At 41.7% G+C, this 24,324-nt stretch overlaps 1 protein-coding gene and 1 pseudogene across 1 annotated transcript; one reads left to right on the top strand and one right to left on the bottom strand.

Annotated features, from left to right (window-relative positions):
• Positions 1 to 12,920: 12,920 nt before the first annotated feature.
• On the bottom strand, positions 12,921 to 13,832 carry LOC138434565 (serine/threonine-protein phosphatase 2A catalytic subunit beta isoform pseudogene; annotated as a pseudogene).
• A 7,958-nt stretch (positions 13,833 to 21,790) lies between these two features.
• LOC138432653 (TRAF family member-associated NF-kappa-B activator-like) lies at positions 21,791 to 24,091 on the top strand. Its single transcript, XM_069574112.1, has 2 exons — positions 21,791 to 21,995; positions 22,244 to 24,091. The coding sequence occupies exons 1-2, from the start codon at positions 21,896 to 21,898 to the stop codon at positions 23,428 to 23,430; spliced, it is 1,287 nt and encodes a 428-aa protein (XP_069430213.1). The 5' UTR covers positions 21,791 to 21,895; the 3' UTR covers positions 23,431 to 24,091.
• Positions 24,092 to 24,324: the final 233 nt, after the last annotated feature.

Raw genomic sequence — 24,324 nt, 5'->3', positions numbered from 1 at the left:
CCTTTTCCTAGCACTTCTGGAGTAGCCCTTGGCAAAGAGTCCACATGAAGTACCTTCTGGGTTCCTGACAGTGTGACTCTTAGGACCTACCTGCTGATGCCAGCCAGGGCCTAAAAATACATGAGAGTGAATAGCTGGGGGTGGGGGGTGCTTCTCTCCTGGAGACCCAGAGTGTAAAGACTTGTTCTTCCCTTCCTTTAACAAGCATATGCTCCTCTAGAAAGTCAGCTGGCACCTGCCCTTTGCTTCCTTTTCATTCTTTCCTTCATTCTTGGAATATGCACATGATGTCTGGATCTGAAGCAGCTATATTATGTCATGAATCAAGAGTCATGTGCAGAAAATAGCAGAACAGTAAGATCAAACATAACCTATATCCCTGGTAGCTTTGTGATGCTATATGTCCATCCTGTACAGGCTGCCCCTGGAATTCTTTATATCTCAGAGAAACAAACTTATAGCTTATTGCTGTTGCTGCTAAGTTGCTTCAGTCGTGTTTGACTCTGTGCGACCCCAGAGGTGGCAGCCCACCAGGCTCCCTCCTCCCTGGGATTCTCCAGGCAAGAACACTGGAGTGGGTTGCCATTTCCTTCTCCAATGCATGAAAGTGAAAAGTGAAAGTGAAGTTGCTCAGTCGTGTCCAACTCTCAGCGAACCCATGGACTGCAGCCTACCAGGCTCCTCCGTCCATGGGATTTTCCAGGCAAGAGTACTGGAGTGGGGTGCCATTGCCTTCTCCTATAGCTTATTGAGTCAGTGGTATTTAGGTTTGTCTGTCAGCCATTAAGAGCACTGAAAATGTGGCACTTTTTAAAAAAAATTAATTATTGTTTGCACTGGGTCTTTGTTGCTGCATGAGAGCTATCTACAGTTGCAACGAGCAGGAGGTTACTCTTTGTTGCTGTGCAGAGGCTTCTCACTGTGCTGCCTTCTCTTGTTGTGGAACACAGGCTCTAAGCGTGCGAGCTTCAGTAGCTGTAGCACATGGGCTCAGTAGTTGAAGCTCGAGGGCTCAAGAGCTCAGGCATAGTAGTTGTGATGCTCTGAGGCATGTGGAATCATCATGGACCAGGAATCGAAAATCTCCTGCATTAGCACGTGGATTCGGATCCCCTGTACGATCAGGGCAGTCTGCTGTAGCACTTCTTAAAGGAATGCTCAACTATCGTTACATGATTTTGGGAGGCCAAGTTTCTGACACCCATTTTGAAAAGTTTTTTAGTATATAATGGGCAATTCTTTTCAATGAGTTTTGGTCACAAAATAAAACACAATGTCATCTAATCTTTTCTTCAGTTCAGTTCAGTCACTCAGTCGTGTCCGACTGTTTGTGACCCCATGGACTGCAGCACACCAGGCTTCCCTGTCCATCACCAGCTCCCAGAGCTTACTCAAACCCATGTCCATCGAGTTGGTGATGCCATCCAACCATCTCATCCTCTCTCATCCCCTTCTCCTCCTGCCATCAGGGTCTTTTCCAAGGAGGCAGTTCTTTGCATCAAGTGGCCAAAGTATTGGAGTTTCAGCATCAGTCCTTCCAACGAATATTCAGGACTGATTTCCTTTAGGACTGACTGGTTTGATCTTCTTGTAGTCCAAGGGACTTCAAGAGTCTTCTCCAACATGACAGTTCAAAAGCATCGATTCTTCGGTGCTCGGCTTTCTTCACAGTCCACCTCTCACATGCATACATGAATATTGGAAAAACCATAGCTTTGACTAGACAGACCTTTGTTGGCAAAGTAATGTCTCTATTTTTTAATATGCTGTCTAGGTTGGTCATAGCTTTTCTTCCAAGAAGCAAGCGTCTTTTAATTTCATGGCTTCAGTCACCATCTGCAATGATTTTGGAACCCAAGAAAATAAAGTCTCTGTTTCCATTGTTTCCCTATCTATTTGCCATGAAGTGATGGAACCAGATGCCATAATCTTAGTTTTCTGAATGCTGAGTTTTAAGGCAACTTTTTCACTCTCCTCTTAAACTTTCATCAAGCAGCTCTTTTGTTCTTCTTCACTTTCTGCCATAAGGGTGGTGTCATCTGCATATCTGAGGTTATTGATATTTCTCCCAGCAATCTTGATTCCAGCTTGTGCTTCATCCAGCCCAGCATTTCATATGCTGTACTCAGCATATAAGTTAAATAAGCAGAGTGACAATATAAAGCCTTGATATACTCCTTTCCCGATTTGAAACCAGTCTGTTGTTCCATGTGCAGTTCTAACAGTTGCTTCTTGACCTGCATACAGATTTCTTATGAGGCAGATAAGGTGGTCTGGTATTCCCATCTCTTAAAGAATTTTCCACAGTTTGTTATGATCCACACAGTCAAAGGCTTTGGCATAATCAATAAAGTAGAAGTAGATGTTTTTCTGGAATTCTCTTGCTTTCTTGATGATCCAGTGGATGCTGGCAATTTGATCTCTGGTTCCTCTGCCTTTTCTAAATCCAGCTTGAACATCCGAAAGTTCACGGTTCATGTACTGCTGAAGCCTGGCTTGAAGTATTTTGAGCATTACTTTACTAGCGTGTGAGATGAGTGAGATGAGTACGATAGTTTAAACATTCTTTGGCATTGCCCTTCTTTGGGATTGGAATGAAAACACCTTTTCCAGTCCTGTGGCCACTGCTGAGTTTTCCAAATTTGCTGGCATATTGAGTGCATCATCTTTCAGGATTTGAAATGGCTCAACTGGAATTCCATCACCTCCACTAGCTTTGTTTGTAGTGATGCTTCCTAAGGCCCCCTTGACTTCACATTCCAGGATGTCTGGCTCTAGGTGAGTGATCACACCATCATGTGTGATCCTTTCTTAGGTCTCATAAAACACAGATTTGCAAGAACATATCTTGTCTAATCAAGATCATTTCTCCAACAATGAAAATTTGTTTCAGTAATATCAATAATCTATGCAACTGACCTGCTTCAACACTTTTTTTGGTACATAATAGAACTAAGATCATGGCATCCGGTCCCATCACTTCATCGGAAATAGATGGGGAAACAGTGGAAACAGTGTCAGTCTTTATTTTTTGGGGGCTCCAAAATCACTGCAGATGGTGATTGCAGCCATGAAATTAAAAGACGCTTACTCCTTGGAAGAAAAGTTATGACCAACCTAGATAGCACATTCAAAAGTAGAGACATTACTTTGCCGATGAAGGTCCATCTAGTCAAGGCTATGGTTTTTCCAGTGGTCATGTATGGATGTGAGAGTTGGACTGTGAAGAAGGCTGAGCGCCAAAGAATTGATGCGTTTGAACTGTGGTGTTGGAGAAGACTCTTGAGAGTCCCTTGGACTGCAAGGAGATCCAACCAGTCCATTCTGAAGGAGATCAGCCCTGGGTGTTCTTTGGAAGGAATGATGCTAAAGCTGAAACTCCTGTACTTTGGCCACCTCATGCAAAGAGTTGACTCAGTGGAAAAGACTCTGATGCTGGGAGGAATTGGGGGTAGGAGGAGAAGGGGACGACCGAGGATGAGATGGCTGGATGGCATCACTGATTCGATGGATGTGAATCTGAGAGAACTCTGGGAGTTGGTGATGGACAGGGAGGCCTGGTGTGCTGTGATTCATGGGGTCGCAGAGAGTCGGACACGACTGAGTGACTGACCTGAACTGAATAGCTTATTTCCATAGATTTTTGGTCAAAAAGTATAGTCTTTTTGAAGATTAATTAAACATTCACATGTGTGTGTATGTTAGTCACTGAATCATGTCTGACTCTTCATGATCCCATGGACTGCAGCCTGCCAGGCTCTTCTGTCCATGGAATTCTCCAGACAAGAGTACCAGAGTGGGTTGCCGTTCCCTTTTCCAGGGGATCTTCCTGACCCAGGGATAGAACCTAAGTCTCCCGCATCGCAGGCAGCTTCTTTGTCGTCTGAGCCACATGCATGTAACAATACATTCTACTCAGCTGAGGTGGTGACTATGTAAACAGCCATGACCACATTCAGTCTTGTGAAGGTAACAACAAAAATGCCCTGACTGCTACCTGATGAAGAGTGATTCCACAATGTCAGAGACTGTTAGATCTACGTAGCCTAATTTCAAAGATAATGTCTTAGAATCAATGACATATACTAAGTTTTGATATCTAATGAAGAAAATCCTTCCATCTTGATGATTATTGTTTTAAGTCACTAAATTTGAGGGATGATTTGTTAGGCAACAAAAGTTTAGTGATATTGTCTTTATAAGAAGAATTAGGAAATGCATCTGTTTCTAAAATTATACAAATCCCTAATTTAAAAAAGTTAAACCTGTGTGCAGCTTCCATTTTTGACTGCATATTTTCTGTGCTTGTGATAAAAGGAGAAATAACTTCTTAGCCATTGCCTTTATGCAAATGTCAACTTATTCTTTCTGTAAATAACCATTTAGGCTGGAAAAATCTGAAAGTCACCTAGATTTAAGCCAGGGAGGAAAGGCAAGTGAGCTCAGATAAACCAGGAATCACACTGTAGCTGAGAATTTGAGCTGACATTTATGAGCATTTATAGCAAAGCTCCAGTCATTTTAAAATAAGGATGAGTAATAAACCTTTCTAGAATTAAAAGAATTCTTCTTGCTATCAATTCCACTCTAGTTCCTGTTCTTTTCTCCAGAGGAAGGAAGTTTCAGATTATCATTTGAGCATTCTTATGCCTACATTTTAAAAAGGAGTACCATTTTGCTATTGATCGTCATTGAAGCTGAGTGATGGTCATATGGGGGTGCCTTGTTCAAATTTTTCCAGTTTATAGCGTATTTCAAAATTTTTATAATAAAACATTTCTTTAGAAGGCTGCCACTTTAAAGCTCCAAACAGTGATAAATACTCAATGAGTACTTACCCAAATTGGTATTTAGTAGTTAAGCACTCACAATGTACATTTACTCCCTAAAAAAAAAAAACTCCCTAAAAAAATCACTTCTGCTAGAAGTAGACTCTGAAGTATTTATAAATGTAACGGTAGGCATGTAGGTTTGTTTTAGAGTACTCCAGTGGTAAAGGATGGATAGAGCAAGATCAGCCATGAGCCAGTAGTGGTTGAAGCTGGGTGATGGGGACATGGGCTGCTTATAATATCCTCTCCACTTGGGTGAATGTTAGAAATTTTCCATCGTAAAAATATTTTTAAAAGATAACATCTATGATCCAGCAACCCCACTTCTAGGTATACAGTCCCAAAGAATTGAAAGCAGAGACTTGAATAGATATTTGTATACATAAGTTCGTAGTAGCCGTATTCACAGGAGTCAAAAGGAGGAAGCAACCCAAAAGTCCATTGATAGATGAATGGATAGACAAAATGAATGGTATACATATAATGCAGCATTAGTCAGACTTACAAAGGAAAGAAATTCTGACATATTCTACAACATGGATAAACCTTGAAGACATTATGCTCAGTGAAATAAGCCAGGTACAAAAGGACAAATTGTATGGTTCTACTTATATGAAATATCTAGAGTATTCAAATTTACAGACAGAAAGTAGGATTGTGGTTGCCAGGGTCAGGGGGATGGAGAATGGGGGGTTAATGATATTATTTAAGAAGGCAATGGCACCCCACTCCAGTACTCTTGCCTGGAAAATCCCATGGATGGAGGAGCCTGGAAGGCTGCAGTCTATGGGGTTGCTAAGACTCGGACACGACTGAGCAACTTCACTTTCACGTTTCACTTTCATGCATTGGAGATGGAAATGGCGACCCACTCCAGTGTTCTTGCCTGGAGAATCCCAGGGACGGGGGAGCCTGGTGGGCTGCCGTCTATGGGGTCGCACAGAGTCGGACACGACTGAAGCGACTCAGCAGCAGCAGCCTGAGAAAGCGAGGCAGGAGACCAGGGTTCGATCCCTGGGTTGGGAAGTTCCTCTGGAGAAGGGAATGGCAATCCACTCCAGTATTCTTGCCTGGAGAATTCCAAGGACAGAGAAGCCTGGCGGACTACAGTTCATGGGGTTGCAAAGAGTCGGACACGACTGAGTGACTAACACAGTCCACGGTCCTGAGAAGGCTCAGCCTCAGTATCTCTTGATTTGACAAAAAGGTTCGTGCCAAGGGCAAATCTACTTCTTTTACTCAGCTCTGAATTGCGTTGTTATCTTCCTGGCAGTAGAAGTGATAAAAGAAAAGCATTCTGATTTGGGACTAGAGCAGATACGTTTATGGGAGTGAAAAAATACAGATTTTCTTTCCTCCTACCACCTTCGTCAGTTTAAACTAAAATACTTACATGCAAAATCTAGGGCAGAAATAATAGTTTGTTTTCAATTGTGGTTTAATTGGTGTTTTATAGATCAGCAGTTGTTAACAAAAGCTCAACACAGGGCCAGGCTAGGGCGTTTTGTTCAGCCCTGCACACCTGCTATTTTTATGGGCATGATCCTGTGTGTCCCATGGGGACCCTGAGTGATGTGGATGGGAAATGACTAGACACATCCATCACTGGGAGGCACTCAAAGCAACAGGCTCTTTTGTGCCAGGCACAACACAGGAAGAACATATCTAAAGTACCCCAATCCTAGATCCTAAATAGCCCAGACCAGAGGCATCTCATCAGGAGGCATTGCCTTGTCTTTGGGACCTCCGAGAGTTGAAGGGAAATTCTCAAAGGGGATCTTTGCCTCCCCGACAACAGATACTGGGTCTAATCAAAGTACACACAACTGGCTTCTGGCAAGTGCAATGGGCTTATAGAGTCCCTCACAAGGAGTGTGGAAACCACACTGTTGGTCTCGCTCAGTCCCCTTCCCAAAGCTCTTGGATACAGGGAAAGTCAAAGTGTTAGTCACTCGGTCGTGTCCAACTCTTTGCAACCCCAGAGACTGTAGCCTTCCAGGCTCCTCTGTCCATGGAATTCTCCAGGCAAGAATACTGGAGTGGGTTGCCATTCCCTTCTCCAGGGGGATCTTCCCAACCTAGGGATTGAACCCAAGTCTTCTGCATTGCAGGCAGACTCTGTACCATCTGAGTCACCAGGGAAGCCCTGAATATGGGGACCTACTCCTTATTCTTTACGAGGGAGGGTTGGCAGTGGGCAGGAGGGAGTTGAGCAGATGAGCTGTATAGCCCTGGAAACCAACATTCTACTCTCCACCTCTCTGAGTTTGACGACTTTAGATTCCACATATAAATGTAATCATACAGTATTTGTCTTTCTGTATCTGGCTTATTTCACTTAGCCTCCAGCTTCATTCATGGTTAATGTCCTCCAGGTTTGTATTGTCTGAAATAGCAGAATTTCCTTCTTTAAGGCTAAATAATATTCCAGTGTGTGTGTGTGTGTGTGTGTGTGTGTGTAGTGCATACTGTGTATCAAAATGTCCCTTGTGAATGTATATATCCATACATATTTATATATACAATGTAAATATAATATGTCCAATCTGCTAAATCATGTTTTTTCTGGTGAATGAAGTCTGGGAACTCCGAGTCTGCCATCTTGCTGATGTCACCCCTTTGATACATGACTCTGATTTCCTAAAGTATCTTCACACTTTCTGTCCAATCCTTCCTCTTCACTGCTGCAGAACAGCCCCTGATAATTTATATTGTGGTCATTTTGTCTGTCCTTCTTACATGTTTATTAGTCACGCATATATCTATCCTCTTCTGTGAAAATGTCATCTCATGTCTTCCTCTCATTTTCTAATTAGATTGCTTGTCTTTTCAATTGTTGAGTTTTGAGAATTCCTTATATATTATAGATACGTGTCCTCTGTCAGATGTACAATTACACATTTTCTTCTCAGTTTGTAGCTTATCTTCACATCTTCTCTCTTTTACAAATATTTTTAATTTTGATAAGGTCCACTGAACTGTGAAGAAAGCTGAGCACTAAAGAATTGATGCTTTTGAACTGTGGTGTTGGAGAAGACTCTTGAGAGTCCCTTGGACTGCAAGGAGATACAACCAGTCCATCCTAAAGGAGATCAGTCCTGGGTGTTCATTGGAAGGACTGATGCTGAAGCTGAAACTCCAATACTTTGGCCACCTCATGCGAAGAGTTGACTCATTGGAAAAGACCCTGATGCTGAGAGGGATTGGGGGAAGGAGGGGAAGGGGATGACAGAGGATGAGATGGCTGGATGGCATCACTGACTCGATGGACATGAGTTTGAGTGAACTCTGGGAGTTGGTGATGGACAGGGAGGCCTGGTGTGCTGTGATTCATGGGGTCGCAGAGTCGGACACGACTGAGCGACTGAACTGAACTGAAGGTCCAATTTTCAAATTTTCCTTTTGTACATTGTATGATTGATGTCAGAACTAGAAATTCTTTACCTAGATCTAGATCCCAAAACTTTTCTATTTTTTCCTGAAAGATTTCTAACTCCAATATTACGTTTAAACCTGTGATCCATTCTGGATTAATTTTTGATCAAAGTGTGAGGTTTAGGTCACTGCTTTTTTTTTCTTTATTGCTTTTTTCCACCCCCAGGGATTTCCAATTGCTCCATCACCATTTGTTTAAAGGATCCTTGCTTTTATTTATTTCTCATTCACAAAGGGGAGAAAAGACCAACAAATACAGATTATAATGACATAATTGGGTCTAAGCTGTGGCAGGTATAGGAACACAGGGATAAAAATGTTAATTAGATACGAGGCAATAATTGCCCAGGGAGTAATTAGCTTAGATATATGCTGTTAAAAACTAAGGAAAATAAAGAGACATTTGACCTATGTGTTTAAGGGGGAGAATGATAGGCGGGAAAGAGAATGGAATAAAACATGTTGGTCTTTGTCAGCAGAGGAAACAGCCAAGTTGGAATGTCATGCAGTTCTATGGAGTGAGGAGGAGAGTGAGGAGGAGACAGGTACGTGGGTGTTTGAGGGGACTGTGTGCAGCTGATTAGAACTTGGGAAAGTCGCTGTTTCCCTCCATGTAGCCTCACAGACCAGAGCAGCGGCAACACCTTTTGCAAGGCACCCTAACCTCTCCAGGGCATGACCAAACTTGGTGTCTCCCTGGAGAGGAATGCCAGGACTGCCTCTGACACTCTCCTCACTGCATTTGCCCTCTTCAGCTTCCTTGTGATGTTGGAATGTAACTACTTAAGGACTCAAGAGCCTGCCACAAGAGACAGGAAGGTTTTACATTCCAATGCTTGCTTCCTTGCCATGTGACCATCTCCAAAATTTTCTGTTATTTTTGGAATGGGAAAACCAAACATGGTATGGTTCTTCAGAAAAGCAAGGTGATTGCTCTTCAACTTGTTTTCAGAAAATAGACATTTTCTATTGATTCTTTGCCATAGAAATGTAAAATTCAAGAAGATGAGGCTGTAAGGAAAACAACTATTTTGACACAGTTAATTCTATGTGTGCACTTTGTTAGTGGTTGTAGTGGAATTTGGAGCAGAATGTAACCAAACATTTGGGCACTTAGTGTTTGGCACTTAAGAAATCATTGCCTAACTCAAGGTCAGGAAGATTTACTCCTATGTTTCCTACTAGGGATTTTATTGTTTTAGCTCATACACTTAGGCTTATGAGGTAATTTTCATGTACTATGGAAGTTTACAGAGAAGGCAATGGCACCCCACTCCAGTACTCTTGCCTGGAAAATCCCATGGATGGAAGAGCCTGGTAGGCTGCAATCCATGGGGTCGCTAAGAGTCGGACACAACTGAGCGACTTGACTTTCATGTTTCACTTTCATGCATTGGAGAAGGAAATGGCAACCTACTCCAGTGTTCTTGCCTGGAGAATCCCAGGGACGGCGGAGCCAGGTGGGCTGACATCTATGGGGTCACACAGAGTCGGACACGACTGAAGTGACTTAGCAGTAGCAGTAGCATGAAAGTTTAATATTCCACACATGATAAGCAGCTTAAATACAAGTTTTATTATTGCAGAATTCCCAAGGCTGTTCATTATTGACAGCTTGGTAATATGAACTATAATCCAACTCTTCTGCTGTGAGCTGGGTTTTCCTGCTATATAGATCTTACCTGAATTTGTCAAGGTCCCTGGGAAAATGCTAAGTTGTTTCAGTCATGTCTGACTCTTTTGTGACCCCAAGGATTGTAGCTCACCAGACTCATCTGTCCATGAGATTCTTCAAGCAAGAGTACTGGAGTGGGTTGCCATTTACTACTCCAGGGGATCTTCCCGACCCAGGGATCAAACCCTCGTCTCTTATGTCTCCTGCATTAGCAGGTGGATTCTTTACGACCTGGAAATATTGAATATGAATATTGAATACTGAATATGTTGTGTTGCCAAAGGCAGAAATCCGAATCAAAGTAGGCAGAAAAGGAGATTTTGTTGGAAAGATATCAGGTCCCTCAGGTAACTGAAGGCAGAGTTGAAGTCCCTGAATGCAGAAAGTTTGGGTAGAGCTGGCCGTGAAGAACGGCTAGAACTTGAACGTGAGCAGGACTAGTCTCTCTCTTCTTCTTAAAATTTTTTATTGGCGTATAGTTGTTTTATAATGTGGTGTTAGTTTCTGTTGTAAAGTGAATGTTATATGTATACATGTATACATTCTTCCTTAGATTTCCTTCCCATGTAGATCACCACGGATCACTGAACAGAGTTCCCTGTGCTAAACAGTATGTTCTCGTTAGTTATCTGTTTTGTACTAGTGGAGTATATATGTCAATCCCAATCTCCCAGTTTATTCCACCATCACCCCCACCCTCTCTGGCTCTCTCCTTTCCTCTCTACCCTTCCCCTTCTTCTCACTCTCACTCTTTCTCTGGGTCTTACTTCCATTTCTCTCTGTCCGTCAGTTCCACTCCCATGTAGGCTGGGTTCTCCACGAAGCCCAAGACAAGACTATAAGCAGGATGCAAGACCCTGGACTCCAAGCTCACACCAGAGACTCTTCCCCCAAGTCCCGCCCTTTGAAAAATTCTAGGTAAGATCTCTGATTGGCTACTTGGAGTCATGTGCCCCTCTGGACTACCAATGCAAGCTTTCTGGTAACATTGAGGATGGGTTTTATTTGTAGAAAAGACTCTTCAGAAGTTTACTTTTGATTTAAACAGTTGTTCTCAATGTATTATAGTTCTAGTTCTTACAGAACTTTTAGTTCTATCTATAATCTTGCAGTTGTTAACAATCACTTTTTAAGTGATTCAAATATTGTTTGGTCTGTTTGAAAACTCAGTTAATGAAACAGTTTCAACATTTCAAACATCATTTATCAATCTAATATATGTGAGTTTCTTTTAAACCATAATTGCTTGACCAAACAAACCAATCTTTCTGAAGATAACTCTTATAAATGCAGTAAATTAGCCTTATAAATAAGAGAAGTCTGAGATTCCATTTCTGCATATGAACTTGTTGAGATTTCAACATAATATTGTAAATCTAACTTAGTTATTCCCTTGAATATTTTAAACTGACTTTACAAGGCTATTACTCTAATACACCCAATTCTGTTCAGTATTAGCCTCTATCCCAATGGCTCAGATGGTAAATAGTCTGCCTGCAATGCAGGAGACCCAAGTTTGATTCCTAGGTTGGGAATATCTCCTAGAGAAGAATTACAGTATCTTCAGTATTACAAACATATAGGATATCAAATCTTTCTAGAGTCTTTCCAAACACCAAGTGTTAATACCATGGTTTTGGTTCCTTTAAAATTTTTAATGCTTAGTTTTAAATCTTCCCAGAATTAAAAACCCAGTACTCACTGAGGAATGGGCTTCCCAGGTGGCGCTAGCGGTAAAGAACCTGCCTGCCAATGCAGGAGACATAAGAGACACGGGTTCAATCCCTAGGTCAGGAAGTCCCCTCGAGGAGGGCATGGCAACTCACTCCAGTATTCTTGTCTAGAGAATCCCATGACAGAGGAGCCTGGTGGGCGACAGTCCATAGAGTCACAGAGTCAGACACAACGGAAGTGACTGAGCATGTATGCACTCACTAAGGAATACTCATAGACTTCCAGAGAGCTCAGAATATTTAATTCTTAATCACCCAGGGTTAAAAGATGCTTAATCACCAAGGAAACTTCATCTTATTCCAAGATATGTGCTTTTTTTTTTCACATTTTAACACCACTGAAATTGGGATGTGTCTTACAATCAGCGGCACCTTAATTAGCAGCAGTTAGTCCTTCTCAGTGAAACTTAAAATGATGGTGTCTTAAATTAGGTGAGATGCGCTGCCATCTCAGCTAATTGTGATTACTGATGACTAGAAATGAAGGCCGTGTGTGAGGCCTGGAGCTACAGATATCCAGAACATTTCTTTTCACTCACACCACTGTCATGTTGAGGTTGCCTTTTTTGTTTGTTTTTAAAATTTATTTACTTTTTTTTTCGTTTGTTTAAAACAGAAAGTTTATTTGCTCAGTACACCAAGTAGAATGCAAGCACTGTCATGACAAATATACAGAAATATGCAGATCAACATAAAACAGTAATTTATTTTTAAAGAAGGGAAATCTCTTTAAATGCTATGACAACGTACTCCCAAGAATCCTTTTTTCAGTTAATTATACATTTCAATAAAATAAATGGTAATGAATTAAGTGGAAGTTAGCTTGTGAATTTTTCTTAAAAATAAAAATCCAACCCTATTAATCCATGCCAGTTAAACACTCTCAACTAAAATTTCCCAGTAAGTGCAAGAGATAGGGTTAGTTACATTTTTCGCTTGAACAGTCCCAAGGGAAATGGTTACTACAAAATACAGCAGGCAAACTGTTAAGACCAACCAATCTAGAACATAGTGTTGAACTAATTTCAGTCTCAAATTGTGCTGAACACTCATCATTAGTATGGCACATTTTGGTCTGTGATGTGGTTTAATGCCAAGATAGATTCCAATTTGTTACAGAAACACATAGATTACTGTTGCTTTTTTTGTTGTTTTGTTTATATATATATAGCCAGATATACTTCCGCATACAAAGGCAGGTTTTCCCAAGAGGGATTTACAGGAAGCAGTCTGGGGTGCCCCGGGTCACATGAGGCTCTCCACGAGAGGTGCTGGGTCAAACTGAAGGAAGGAATATTTCAAAGGGTCATCTAATTCCATGATAGCAGCCTGGTTTCCACAACGATAACAGTAATTGGGTGCACTGAAAATGGTAACCACGTTCCGATCGTGACACCAATTGTATCCCTCCATTACAAGTTGGTGAGCGCGAGAAACCACTGTGAGACGATTACCATGGTTAAACGTTTCAGAAATATCTTGTCCCGATGTGTAGCCAGCACCACGTGGTGAAATACCCCACCCACCACGATCATCTGGACCTGACCATGAGAGATCAAACACTGGGCCCTCCTGTGGAACTTCTTGTGAACGATCCAGGGCTCCTATATGATCCAGTGTATCTATGGATGGAGAGAGGCCACCATGGAGGCAGAATACCTGTCCATCTACTAAAGCTGTAAGTGGCAGATAATGCAAGAGATCTGTAAAGTATTTCCAAACATTGGCATTTCCGTACTTTCGCAAACATTCGTCATACAAGCCGTATACTTGGGTAATTTGTCGGCTTTCCTGGTTTCCTCTCAGTATTGTAATGCGTTCTGGATAATGCACCTTTAATGCCACAAGAAGAGTTACCGTCTCCACAGAATAATCTCTGTCTACATAGTCACCCATGAACAGATAGTTTGTATCTGGTGACTTCCCACCGATTCTGAAGAGTTCCATAAGATCATGGAATTGACCATGCACATCTCCGCAGACGGTAACAGGACAACGGACCTCCTGTACATTTGATTCTTTTGTTAAAATTTCCTTAGCCTTTTCACACAGCGTCCAGACTTGGTTCTCGTTCAGCTGTTTACACTCATTCAGCTGCTCACACTCATTCAGCTGCTCAACCCCACTGGTCCAGGTCCTTAGTGAACGCCTTGTCATCCATGTCGGCCCCGCCCCTCCGCTGCCGCCTCGTCCAGCCCCCCACCTCTCAACCCCCGCGCGCCCTGCCCCGGGCGCCGCTCCCCTAGGCCACCCCCCGACACCCGCTGCCCGCTGCCGCCAGCTCCCGGTTGGGGAGGAGCCCACTTTATTTACTTTTAATTGATGGAATTCCAGTTGAGCTAGTTCAAATCCCGAAAAAAGATGCTGTGAAAGTGCTGCACTCAATATGCCAGCAACTTTGGAAAATTCAGCAGTGGCCACAGGACTGGAAAAGGTCCGTTTTCATTCCAACCCCAAAGAAAGGCGATGCAAAAGAATGCTCAAACTACCGCACAATTGCACTCATCTCACATGCTAGTAAAGTAATGCTCAAAATTCTCCAAGCCAGGCTTCAGCAATACGTAAACCGTGAACTTCCAGATGTTCAAGCTGGTTTTAGAAAAGGTAGAGGAACCAGAGATCAAATTGCCAACATCCGTTGGATCATGGAAAAGGCAAGAGAGTTCCAGGAAAACATCTACTTCTGCTTTATTGACTATGCCAAAGCCTTTGACTCTGTGGATCACAATAAACTGTGGAAAATTCTGAAAGAGATGGGAATACCAGACCACCTGACCTGCCTCTTGAGAAATCTATATGCAGGTCAGGAAGCAACAGTTAGAACTGGACATGGAACAACAGACTGGTTCCAAATAGGAAAACGAGTATGTCAAGGCTGTATATTGTCACCCTGCTTATTTAACTTAAATGCAGAGTACATCATGAGAAACGCTGGGCTGGAAGAAGCACAAGCTGGAATCAAGATTGCCAGGAGAAATATCAATAACCTCAGATATGCAGATGACACCACCCTTATGGCAGAAAGTGAAGAGGAACTAAAAAGCCTCTTGATGAAAGTAAAAGAGAAGAGTGAAAAAGTTGGCTTGAAGCTCAACATTCAGAAAACAAAGATCATGGCATCTGGTCCCATCACTTCATGGGAAATAGATGGGGAAACAGTGGAAACAGTGTCAGACTTTATTTCTTTGAGCTCCAAAATCATTGCAGATGGTGATTGCAGCCATGAAATTAAAAGACGCTTACTTCTTGGAAAGAAAGTTATGACCAACCTAGATAGCATATTGAAAAGCAGAGATATTACTTTGCCAACAAAGGTCTGTCTAGTCAAGGCTATGGTTTTTCCAGTGGTCATGTATGGATGTGAGAGTTGGACTGTGAAGAAAGCTGAGCGCCAAAGAATTGATGGTTTTGAACTGTGGTGTTGGAGAAGACTCTTGAGAGTCCCTTGGACTGCAAGGAGATACAACTAGCCCATCATAAAGGAGATCAGTCCTGGATGTTCATTGGAAGGACTGATGCTAAAGCTGAAGTTCCAGTACTTTGGCCACCTCATACAAAGAGTTGACTCATTGGAAAAGACCCTGATGCTGGGAGGGATTGGGGGCAGGAGGAGAAGGGGACTACAGAGGATGAGATGGCTGGATGGCATCACGGACTCGATGGACATGAGTTTGAGTGAACTCTGGGAGTTGGTGATGGACAGGGAGGCCAGGCGTGCTGAGATTCATGGGGTCACAAAGAGTTGGACACGACTGAGTGACTGAACTGAACTGAACTGAACTGAAGGATAGTTGCTTTACAATATTGTGTTGGTTTCTGCCATACATCGACATGAATCAGCCATAGGTATACATATGTCCCCTCCCTCTTGAACAGTTGGATGTTTTGTTTTTTTGTTTTTGGGTTTTTTTTGCTATGACTTCAAAACTTAAAAAAGAAATGTGGCTCATATAGACCACTGCTTCCCTGGTGGCTCAGATGATAAAAAATTTACCTGCAATGCAGGGGGCCCAGGTTTGATCCCTGGGTTGGAAAGATCCCCCAGAGAAGGGAATGGTAACCCACTCCAGTATTCTTGCCAGGAGAACTGCATGGACAGAGGGGCCTGAAGGAGGACTACAGTCCGTGGTATCAAAAAGAGTTGGACATGACTGAGCGACTAACACTTTTCACTTTCCTTTAGACCACTAGCTAGATTCAGTTTATCCAAATACTTGAATCTCTGCCTGCTCACAAAGTCTAGGAGTCCCACCTAGATGATCACTTGATTGGAACTGCACTTACCTGATTTTTGTGTACAAAAATGTCTTTTTTTCCATCCAGTTCAACACTGATGGGAACCTATGCTATTTAAATAATTTTTAAAATTTAACTTGAAAGGTATTTGAATGTGATCAATTCTTCTTTCATGTTCCAGATAGGATTATCCTACTTTGTCCAGGTATGGGTCATATATTTGAAATCATAATTATTCTTTTTTCCAAACATTTGTCATTGCCTAGATAGGAAGTAGAGGATATGGACATTCTTAACTTTTCTGTAAATTTAATGAAACTGTTTTTTATGTTCTTAATGATGATTGGAGATAGATGTAATGTCAAGAAGTTATGCCATTTAAAAATCAGAAATGGATTTTAAACAACTGGATTGAAATAATTGTTCACATACAGTATAATTCACCCATTTAAGATGTGCCATTCAGTGGTTTTTACTATGTTCACAGATAAGTGCAACCATCACCCTGTCAATTTTAGAACATTCCATCACTTCAAAGAGAAACTTCATACCATTTGGCTTTGTCTCCATTCCCTCCCAACCCTAAACAATCACTAGTCTACTTTCTTTATAAATTTCCCTTGTCTGGACATTTTATGCAAATGGATCATATAGTATGTGGGACTTTTTTGTAACTGGCTTCTTTCACTAGAGAACTAGATGCTGAATTTGATCAAACATCTTTTTAGGAAATATTAGAGGAATATCCTACTTTTTAATTTGGACACTTCATATGGGTTTGTCTGTCTTGCAATCACAGTGATGAAGTCTTTCTATTGAAATGGACCAACCAGTTGTGGTCCTAAGGGAAGGTGTGGGGAGGGCCCCTTCAGATCAGATATCTGCCCCAGACCCAATCTCCAGTTGAGGGCAGAATCAGTCAAGAACATGGCAGCCCTCACTGGGAATGCATGGTTAAGCAAAGAAAAGTCCTTGAAAATGAGGCGAGACAGAATCGAAAATGGCTTCTTTGAAGGTCCTCTCCCATGTTTTCTGAATCATGAGTAACACTGTACCCAAAATATTGCTGTGGTTTACTGGGAAAGAGACCAAAATAGAAGTCAGAAGGCCTAGGTTTTTGCTTTGATTTTGCAGTTTGTCTTAAAAGAAGTCAGTCTATAGCTCCGAACCTCAAGTTCTTCTTAGAGAGTGAAAATTTAGTACCCAGCATGGCTGTTGGTGTATTTGAAAGATTTACGCAAACATGAGACATGTATGTACTCGTTGTCTGTCTTCTCACTCTGACTCTTGGTATCCTGCAAGACGCACCATAGCCCCCTGCTTCCTGGATCTGTTTCAGGTTTAACTCTGGGTAAGTGCAGCATCCATCCCTCTACTTCATGCTGCCCTTGGAGTCTCTGTTTATGAGGCCCATGGTCAGTGGCCTCCAGGGTTCCCAGAGGTTTCCCCAGACTGCATCCATCCACCACCTCCAAGAACACTAAAAACCTTGGACCACTGCCCTTTACTCCCCACCCCCACCTCACTCCTGCTTTAGTCTCCACTCACCCACTCAATCCTAGCAAAGATGGTTTGCTTGTTAGTTACATTAGTCTCCTCAGAGGTCTGTCATAGCCAAGCTCATCCTTAGTCACACTCTAAGCTGCAGAACCTGTGAGTTCATGGGGTACAGCTTCTGCTCGCTGGGGCTAAGCTCTGAGGCTGACATGTAACATATCCACCAGGAGTGGGATACCTGATATGTGGGTGGCAAGTAGCCTGACACCAGGGCTGTGGGGCCCTGGCTTGTCTTTCAGCTTCATTTACACACACACAAACACACACAGATACAAACGCACCTTTCTTTGTACTTTCACATTGAGATGATTCATAATCAGAATATTCTTCTTTAAAGGAGACCAAGGCACTTGGAGAAGAGAGCATTCTACATGCTGGCATTTAGAATTATCTGTCAGAACTGGAAAGAACCATGCACACAATCCAGTCTAAACACCTCCCTACCCACCCACTATCCCACTCCCCATTAATGGAAAAGACTGAAGCCCACTGAAGTGACGTAATTGTCTAAGATCATACAGCAAGTGAGAGAAAAAACAAAGATCATTTGTTTAGTCAATAAAACTTTATTGATTCATATTTATCAGGCACTGCTCTAGGAGAGAATATAGGCTTATTCCACACAAAGTCCCTGGCCTCATGAAGCTTATATTTGTCATATTGCCATGGAAACAATATACTATGTAATGTCAGATGGTGATAAGTACCATGAAGAAATCTAGAATATGAGGATAGAGAATGAAGGAGGTGGGAAAGTGCCACATTTGATAAGAAAGTCAGGAGTGATTTCTCTAAAAAGTGAATGAAATAGGGGACAAGACATGTGGGAGAAGAGCATTGCAGATAGACCAAAAGTGCAAAAGCCCTGGTTTAGTAAAGAGGCCAGTAATTTGCCATCTAGAGCTCCTTCATCAAACCACACTGCCTCTGAATCATCAGGGGTGTCCTAAGAGTCTTCATACCACATAATGTGTCCAGGTTTGAGGATTGCTATATAAACCCAGAGTCACCATGCTGCCCAGGTTAAAACAGAACTTACGTCCCCCATGTATATGACACTAACCCAATACCTCCATATAGCATAATAGCAACAGTTCTGAGGTGGGAATCAGGAGACTGGTTCTTCTATTGAGCGAGTGATCTAGGGCAAGCCCTCTTGGGAGATCAGATGGTTGTTTTTAAAATTTTAATTAAGGTTTAATGTTTAGTTTTAAAATGAGTGAGTACGCAGTTTTTTCATGTATCCTGACCTTGTTGTGGTGGTGGTGATGGTTGTTATAATTCAGAGATACACACAAATCTTAAATGCACAGCTTGATGAATTTTTATGCATGTATATATCGGGGACTCTATCACTCATATCAAGATGTAGAGCATTCCAGTGTCTCTGAAGTTTTTTTTATTATGTGCCTTCCCCCACACCTGTAAGGCTCAGAGGGCCACACTCTAAAGGGGACACTCAGGGACAGCCTCTAGTGGACTGACAAATTTTATTGTCCATCTTTCGCAGATATATAGTCTCAGGGAGCAGAGCATAAAGCAGACTTGCAAGTAGCCTTTCTTGATAAAACATCAAAACATTCAAGCATAAAATACAGTTCCCACCGCCCAAGCCATAACATAGCTTTGGCGAAACTCTAAAGGGAGTCTTATCATGAAACAACAGTCCTTGCTCCCAGAAACAGGTGGTCAGAAGGCAGCCTTTGAATGCCTCAAGGCCTGGCGTATAACCCTTCGTTATCCGTTCCCAGCCTCAGGCACTTGGTGAAGCGCATAACCCTTTGTTATGCTCATTCCAGCTTCCAACCTTCATCATGAGTGGAGCAAATACATTCTCAGTATTTGCTTAAAGCCTTCCAGCTCCTCCACACACACCCCTCCACCTCTAATGCACCACCCCCACCCTCCCACATGCAGAGTCTCGATAGGAATCTAGACAAGAAATCAGGCAGTCACAATATGGTGCGAAGTAGAGAGCAAAATGAAGCACAAAGCAGGTTCACTCTACCTGGCCTCTGGGGGGAAGGTGGCCTTGTGGGGATGTCACAGACAACTTTTTGGAGCAAAGAAGCTCCAATCTGTAACCTAGGGATGAGTAGAGGTGTCCTGGGAGAATGTGTGTATGTAAGTTGCGCATCAAGGAGGTAGGCATAGAACAGTATTTTTGGCAGAGGGAACAGCATATTTAAAACCCCAATAGTAAAAATGAGCCTGGGATAAAAGACTGATATATGTCAAAATGTTGTTGTTATTCAGTCGCTAAGTCATGTCTGACTTTTTGCAACCTCCCTGGACTGTAGCCCACCAGGCTCCTCTGTCCATGGGATTTCCCAGGCCAAGAATACTGGAGTGGGTTGCCATTTCCTTTTCCAGGGGATCTTCTCTACCCAGAGATCTAACTTGCATCTCCTGCATTGGCAGGTGGATTCTTTATTGATGAACCACCAGGGAACCCCTATATGTCAAGATACTTATTTATATAATCAGAACAAGGTGTGAAAGCATACAGTTGAATGCACAGAACTCACATCTGTTATCAAGAGCAGCCCATCAGATCAGAAGAGGTGGGAGAGTGATTTAGTACCACACCATTTCATGGAGAGCAATTTATTTTTGTGCTCTGGACTGTTGAAAAACAGATAGTGACTATGAGCAAAAGAGGCTCAAAGGTGAATGGTTTTTCTTTTGCTTCTTTCTCTTCCTTTCCAGCCCAGTTCAGCCAAGGAGCTACCTCACAGAGATGAATTAGAAATAATGCACGCAAACCTGGTCATAGCAGAACATGAAGGCCGGTAGCTAGTGTTACGAGGAGGCTCAGAGAGAGAACAGGGTTGCTCTTCTTCCTGCATCTTGAGCTCCACGTTGCTCTCAGTTCCACCTCTCTTGGAGGGCTGGCAGCAGTCATGCCCTCTCCCTGCAGGGGAGACCCCACCTCTTTCTTCCTGGGTGACTAAGTGGTTTTCAGTAGGTCAGTGGCTAAGATTTTAAATCCATAGAATTTGTACATTTCCCAAATGTATACACAGGGACATCTATAGCTCAGTTCACATGGGGTGCGCTAAGCCCGGCCCAAATCCCCCTCATGCTCTCTCTTCTAGTTTGACAGGCAGGGACTCCATCCTCTGACTGTCTTTGAGGGCCCAAGGTTTTATCTTCTGTAAATACTTGCTAAAAAGTAGAACACGTGTACACGTACACATGCACACATACACACATACAGGTATACTGGTCTCGAGACACAGCTTTTGAGGGCATCTTCAACTTCTGGGGAACTTTTACTAACTATAGTATGTATGGACCTTACCAAAACCTTATAAATCAGTATCTTCACAACTGGGGGCTTAGAAATTATATATATATAGATATACACATATATATCAAATTATTTTTTTCTTATTGAAGTTTTTTTTTTTTGAAGTCGCTCAGTTATGTCTGACTCTTTGTGACCCCATGGACTGTAGCCTATCAGGCTCCTCCGTCTATGAGATTTTCCAGGCAAGAGTGCTGGAGTGGATTGCCATTTCCTTCTCCAGGAGATCTTCCCGACCCAGGAATCGAGCCCGGCTCTCCCGCATTGCAGGTAGATGCTTTACCATCTGAGCCACCAGGTGTTATTAGTTTCAAGTGTACAGCAGAGATTCAATATTTTTATACATTATAAAATGATCCCCGCGGTCAGTCTGGTTATCATCTGTCACCATACAAAGTTGTCACAACATTATTGGCTCTCTCCCCTGTGCTGTATACTATGTCCCTGCGACTTATTTATTTTCTAACTGGGAATGTGTACCTCTTAATCTCCTCACCTATTCAGAGGTGGTTGCCAGAGGGGATGGGGGGTGTGGGGTGAGTGGAATAGATGAAGGAGAAGTTGTACATATTTTTAAGCTCCCTTGGTGATCTGACAAGCACTTCAGACCAAGAGCCCCTTAGTGGAGGGTGAGAACTCTGCCCACACCAGGCAAGGACAGCCTCTCTTGTTATCCTCCAGGTTTTTCCTAAACATCTTCTAGGCTTCACATTTGGTATAAGTAAAAGATCTGTTCAAGAGATTTCTTCAAAAGTGCTCAAAGGTGAATTACAGCTTTAATGTCTACAGAAACTTGAACCAGGAAGCTCTGAGATTACAAGGTTTCACAACACACACACATGCGAATATTCACATTGTCTCTCATAAACACATGCTTATAAAATACAGTTTATTACATATATTTGTGTAGCTTATTTCTCCTAGAAAATTATAAGCCATAAATAAATTTTAGAGCAATGGACTTGAATTGTATTTTGTGAGACTTGCATTATAAGAAGTTCTTCAGAGTCACTCGGCTGGGCGCCGGGCGACTTGAGACTGGAGAGACCGGTGCGGAAACCCTGAGCTATCTGTCATTTACTCCATCATTTATAGTGATGCAACAGGACATAGAGGAATGGATAAAAACATTGGCGAGCAACTCAATAAAGCTTATGAAGCCTTTCGACAGGCATGCATGGATAGAGATTCTGCAGTAAAAGAACTACAGCAAAAGTGTTTCTTCTAGTTCACTTCAGTTTAAGATTCAGAAGCTCCTCTTTGAAAAGTCAGTGTGCTACATCCATTGTAGAACATTCTGTCAAGCAAAGACATCCGAGTATTCCAAATCAATAAAGGAGACAAAGACAAATAAGACAGAATGTTTTTGATTCAGTGAGGATACCACACTGATTTTTCAGAGAAAAAGCTTCTGAGTCTTAAATTACAGTGAATTATAAGAAGAATTGAAAAAACTGGCATAAAGCATGGGGTGGTTGTGTGACTGAAGACTATGAGCAGAGAATACGTGAGCAACAGGAACAGCTGTCACTTCAACAAACTACTATTGACAAGCTAAAATCACAGTTACTTCTTGTGAATTCCAGTCGAGAAAACAGTTGTGGCTATATTCCCCTACTTGAAGACAGTGAAGCAAGGAAGAATGATTTGACTCTTGAACAGCCTCATGATAAACCAAAATCAGGAATACCAAGAGAAAAAGAATCAAAGGTAAGAAGACAAGAGGTTTCCTCTCCAAGAAAAGAAACTTCACCAAGGAGTCTTAGCACTCCTTTATTCCATGAAAGAAGCTATATAGAGAAGACTTTCTGGGATCTGAAAGAAGAATTTCATAGAATATGCTTGCTAGCTAAAGCACAAAAAGACCACTTAAGCAAACTTAATGTACCAACCACTGCAACTGAGACACAGTGCTCTATGCCTATACAGTGTACGGATAAAACAGATAAACAAGAAGTGCTGTTTAAGCCTCAGGCAAAAGATGATATAAATAGAGGTGCACCGTGCGTCACATCTGTCACACCAAGAGGACTGGGCCAAGATGAGGAAGACACATCTTTTGAATCACTTTCTAAATTGAATGTCAAGTTTCCACCTACGGACAATGACTCTACTTTCTTACATAGCACTCCAGAAAGACCTGATGTCCTTGGTTCTGTCACATCTGAGACTGTGTGCCAGGATCAATTTAATATGGAGCCCAGAGACAATCCAGGAAACTTTGTCAAAACAGGAGAAACTTTATTTGAAATTCAGGGAATTGACCCCATAGCTTCAGCTATACAAAACCTTAAAACAACTGACAAAACAAAACCCTCAAATACTTGTATTAGGACATCTCTGGATAGAGCTCCGTGTTTGCCACCTGGAGACCATAATGCATTATTTGTAAATACATTCCCACTTCAGGACCCATCTGATGCACCTTTTCCTTCACTGGATTCCCCAGGAAAAGCTATCCGAGGACCACAGCAGCCCATTTGGAAGCCCTTTCCTAATCAAGACAGTGACTTATTGGTACTAAGTGGCACAGGCTCCGAACTGCGTATACCTCGCGTATGTGAATTCTGTCAAGCAGTTTTCCCACCATCCATTACATCCAGGGGGGATTTCCTCCGGCATCTTAATTCACACTTTAATGGGGAGACTTAAGATGCATTTGAAAACAGACATGTCAAGTTCTACGTGATGATTTTGGGTTTGTAATATTATATATTAATACTTGATTGCAAACTTAGCTCAAGATCATTTACTGAAAAATCCAGTCACTGCTATTTGAATTTCTAAACTTAATATTGTAACTGCCTTTTATTGCCTTTTAAAAGATTGTTTTGTACAAAGCTATAATTCATTGTATTCATGTTTACAGTGTTTATTATATATGGGATTATGCAATTGTGTAACAATAATTTATGTTTTTTCAAATGTCTAAGCTTATTGCTTGGGTTTCTAGTTAGAACTATTGAATGTGGTGAAGTCAGATGTTTATAGGGTTTTTAAAATTTGTTTTCATTTTAAAATTTAGATTATTTATGCATTGGGTGTTCTTTTTGAATAAACCTATAATAGAGAATAGCAGACAAGATAAATATCTGAGTAAATACCAAACTTAAGACATTTGTTGCTCAGTGATAAAAATCACTGTTGGGATTATTTAAAACCTTTAGTGTTTTTTTTTTTTCTTTAATAAAAGACATAGGTTTAATTTTTTCTGTATGTATAGCTACATGATGAAGTTAGTTAAATATTAAGAGTTACTTATGTTGTGATAGTTAATGTGTTCTTTGTTCCTGAATAAAAAAATAAATCACATTTGGGGGAAAAAAAAAAAAAAAAAAGAAGTTCTTCAGTATTTAATTTCAAAGAGAAAATTATGGCTGCAGCCCTTCTGTTTAATAGATAAGTCTGTCTTGGGGCCAGTGGCATTAGAAATCCTTAACAACCAACCTGCACCATTATTTCAGAAAAACAAGAGTACCTGGTTTGCCCACCTATGTTCAAGTTGCTTTCTTTTCTTCCATTTTTTTGTTCTCCCTCTCTCTTAAT

The sequence above is a fragment of the Ovis canadensis genome, chromosome 2 (genome assembly GCF_042477335.2).
Source record: "Ovis canadensis isolate MfBH-ARS-UI-01 breed Bighorn chromosome 2, ARS-UI_OviCan_v2, whole genome shotgun sequence".
NCBI classification, from domain to species: Eukaryota; Metazoa; Chordata; class Mammalia; order Artiodactyla; family Bovidae; genus Ovis; species Ovis canadensis.
Note: the sequence above shows the minus strand (reverse complement) of the source record. Positions and strands in the feature narration are given on the sequence as shown.

Coding starts and splice junctions, on each gene's coding strand:
- LOC138432653 (XM_069574112.1), top strand. CDS start 21,896: ATGGATAAAAACATTGGCGAGCAACTCAATAAAGCTTATGAAGCCTTT. Junction 21,996..22,243: donor AAAAGAACTACAGCAAAAGT/GTTTCTTCTAGT, acceptor ACTGGCATAAAG/CATGGGGTGGTTGTGTGACT.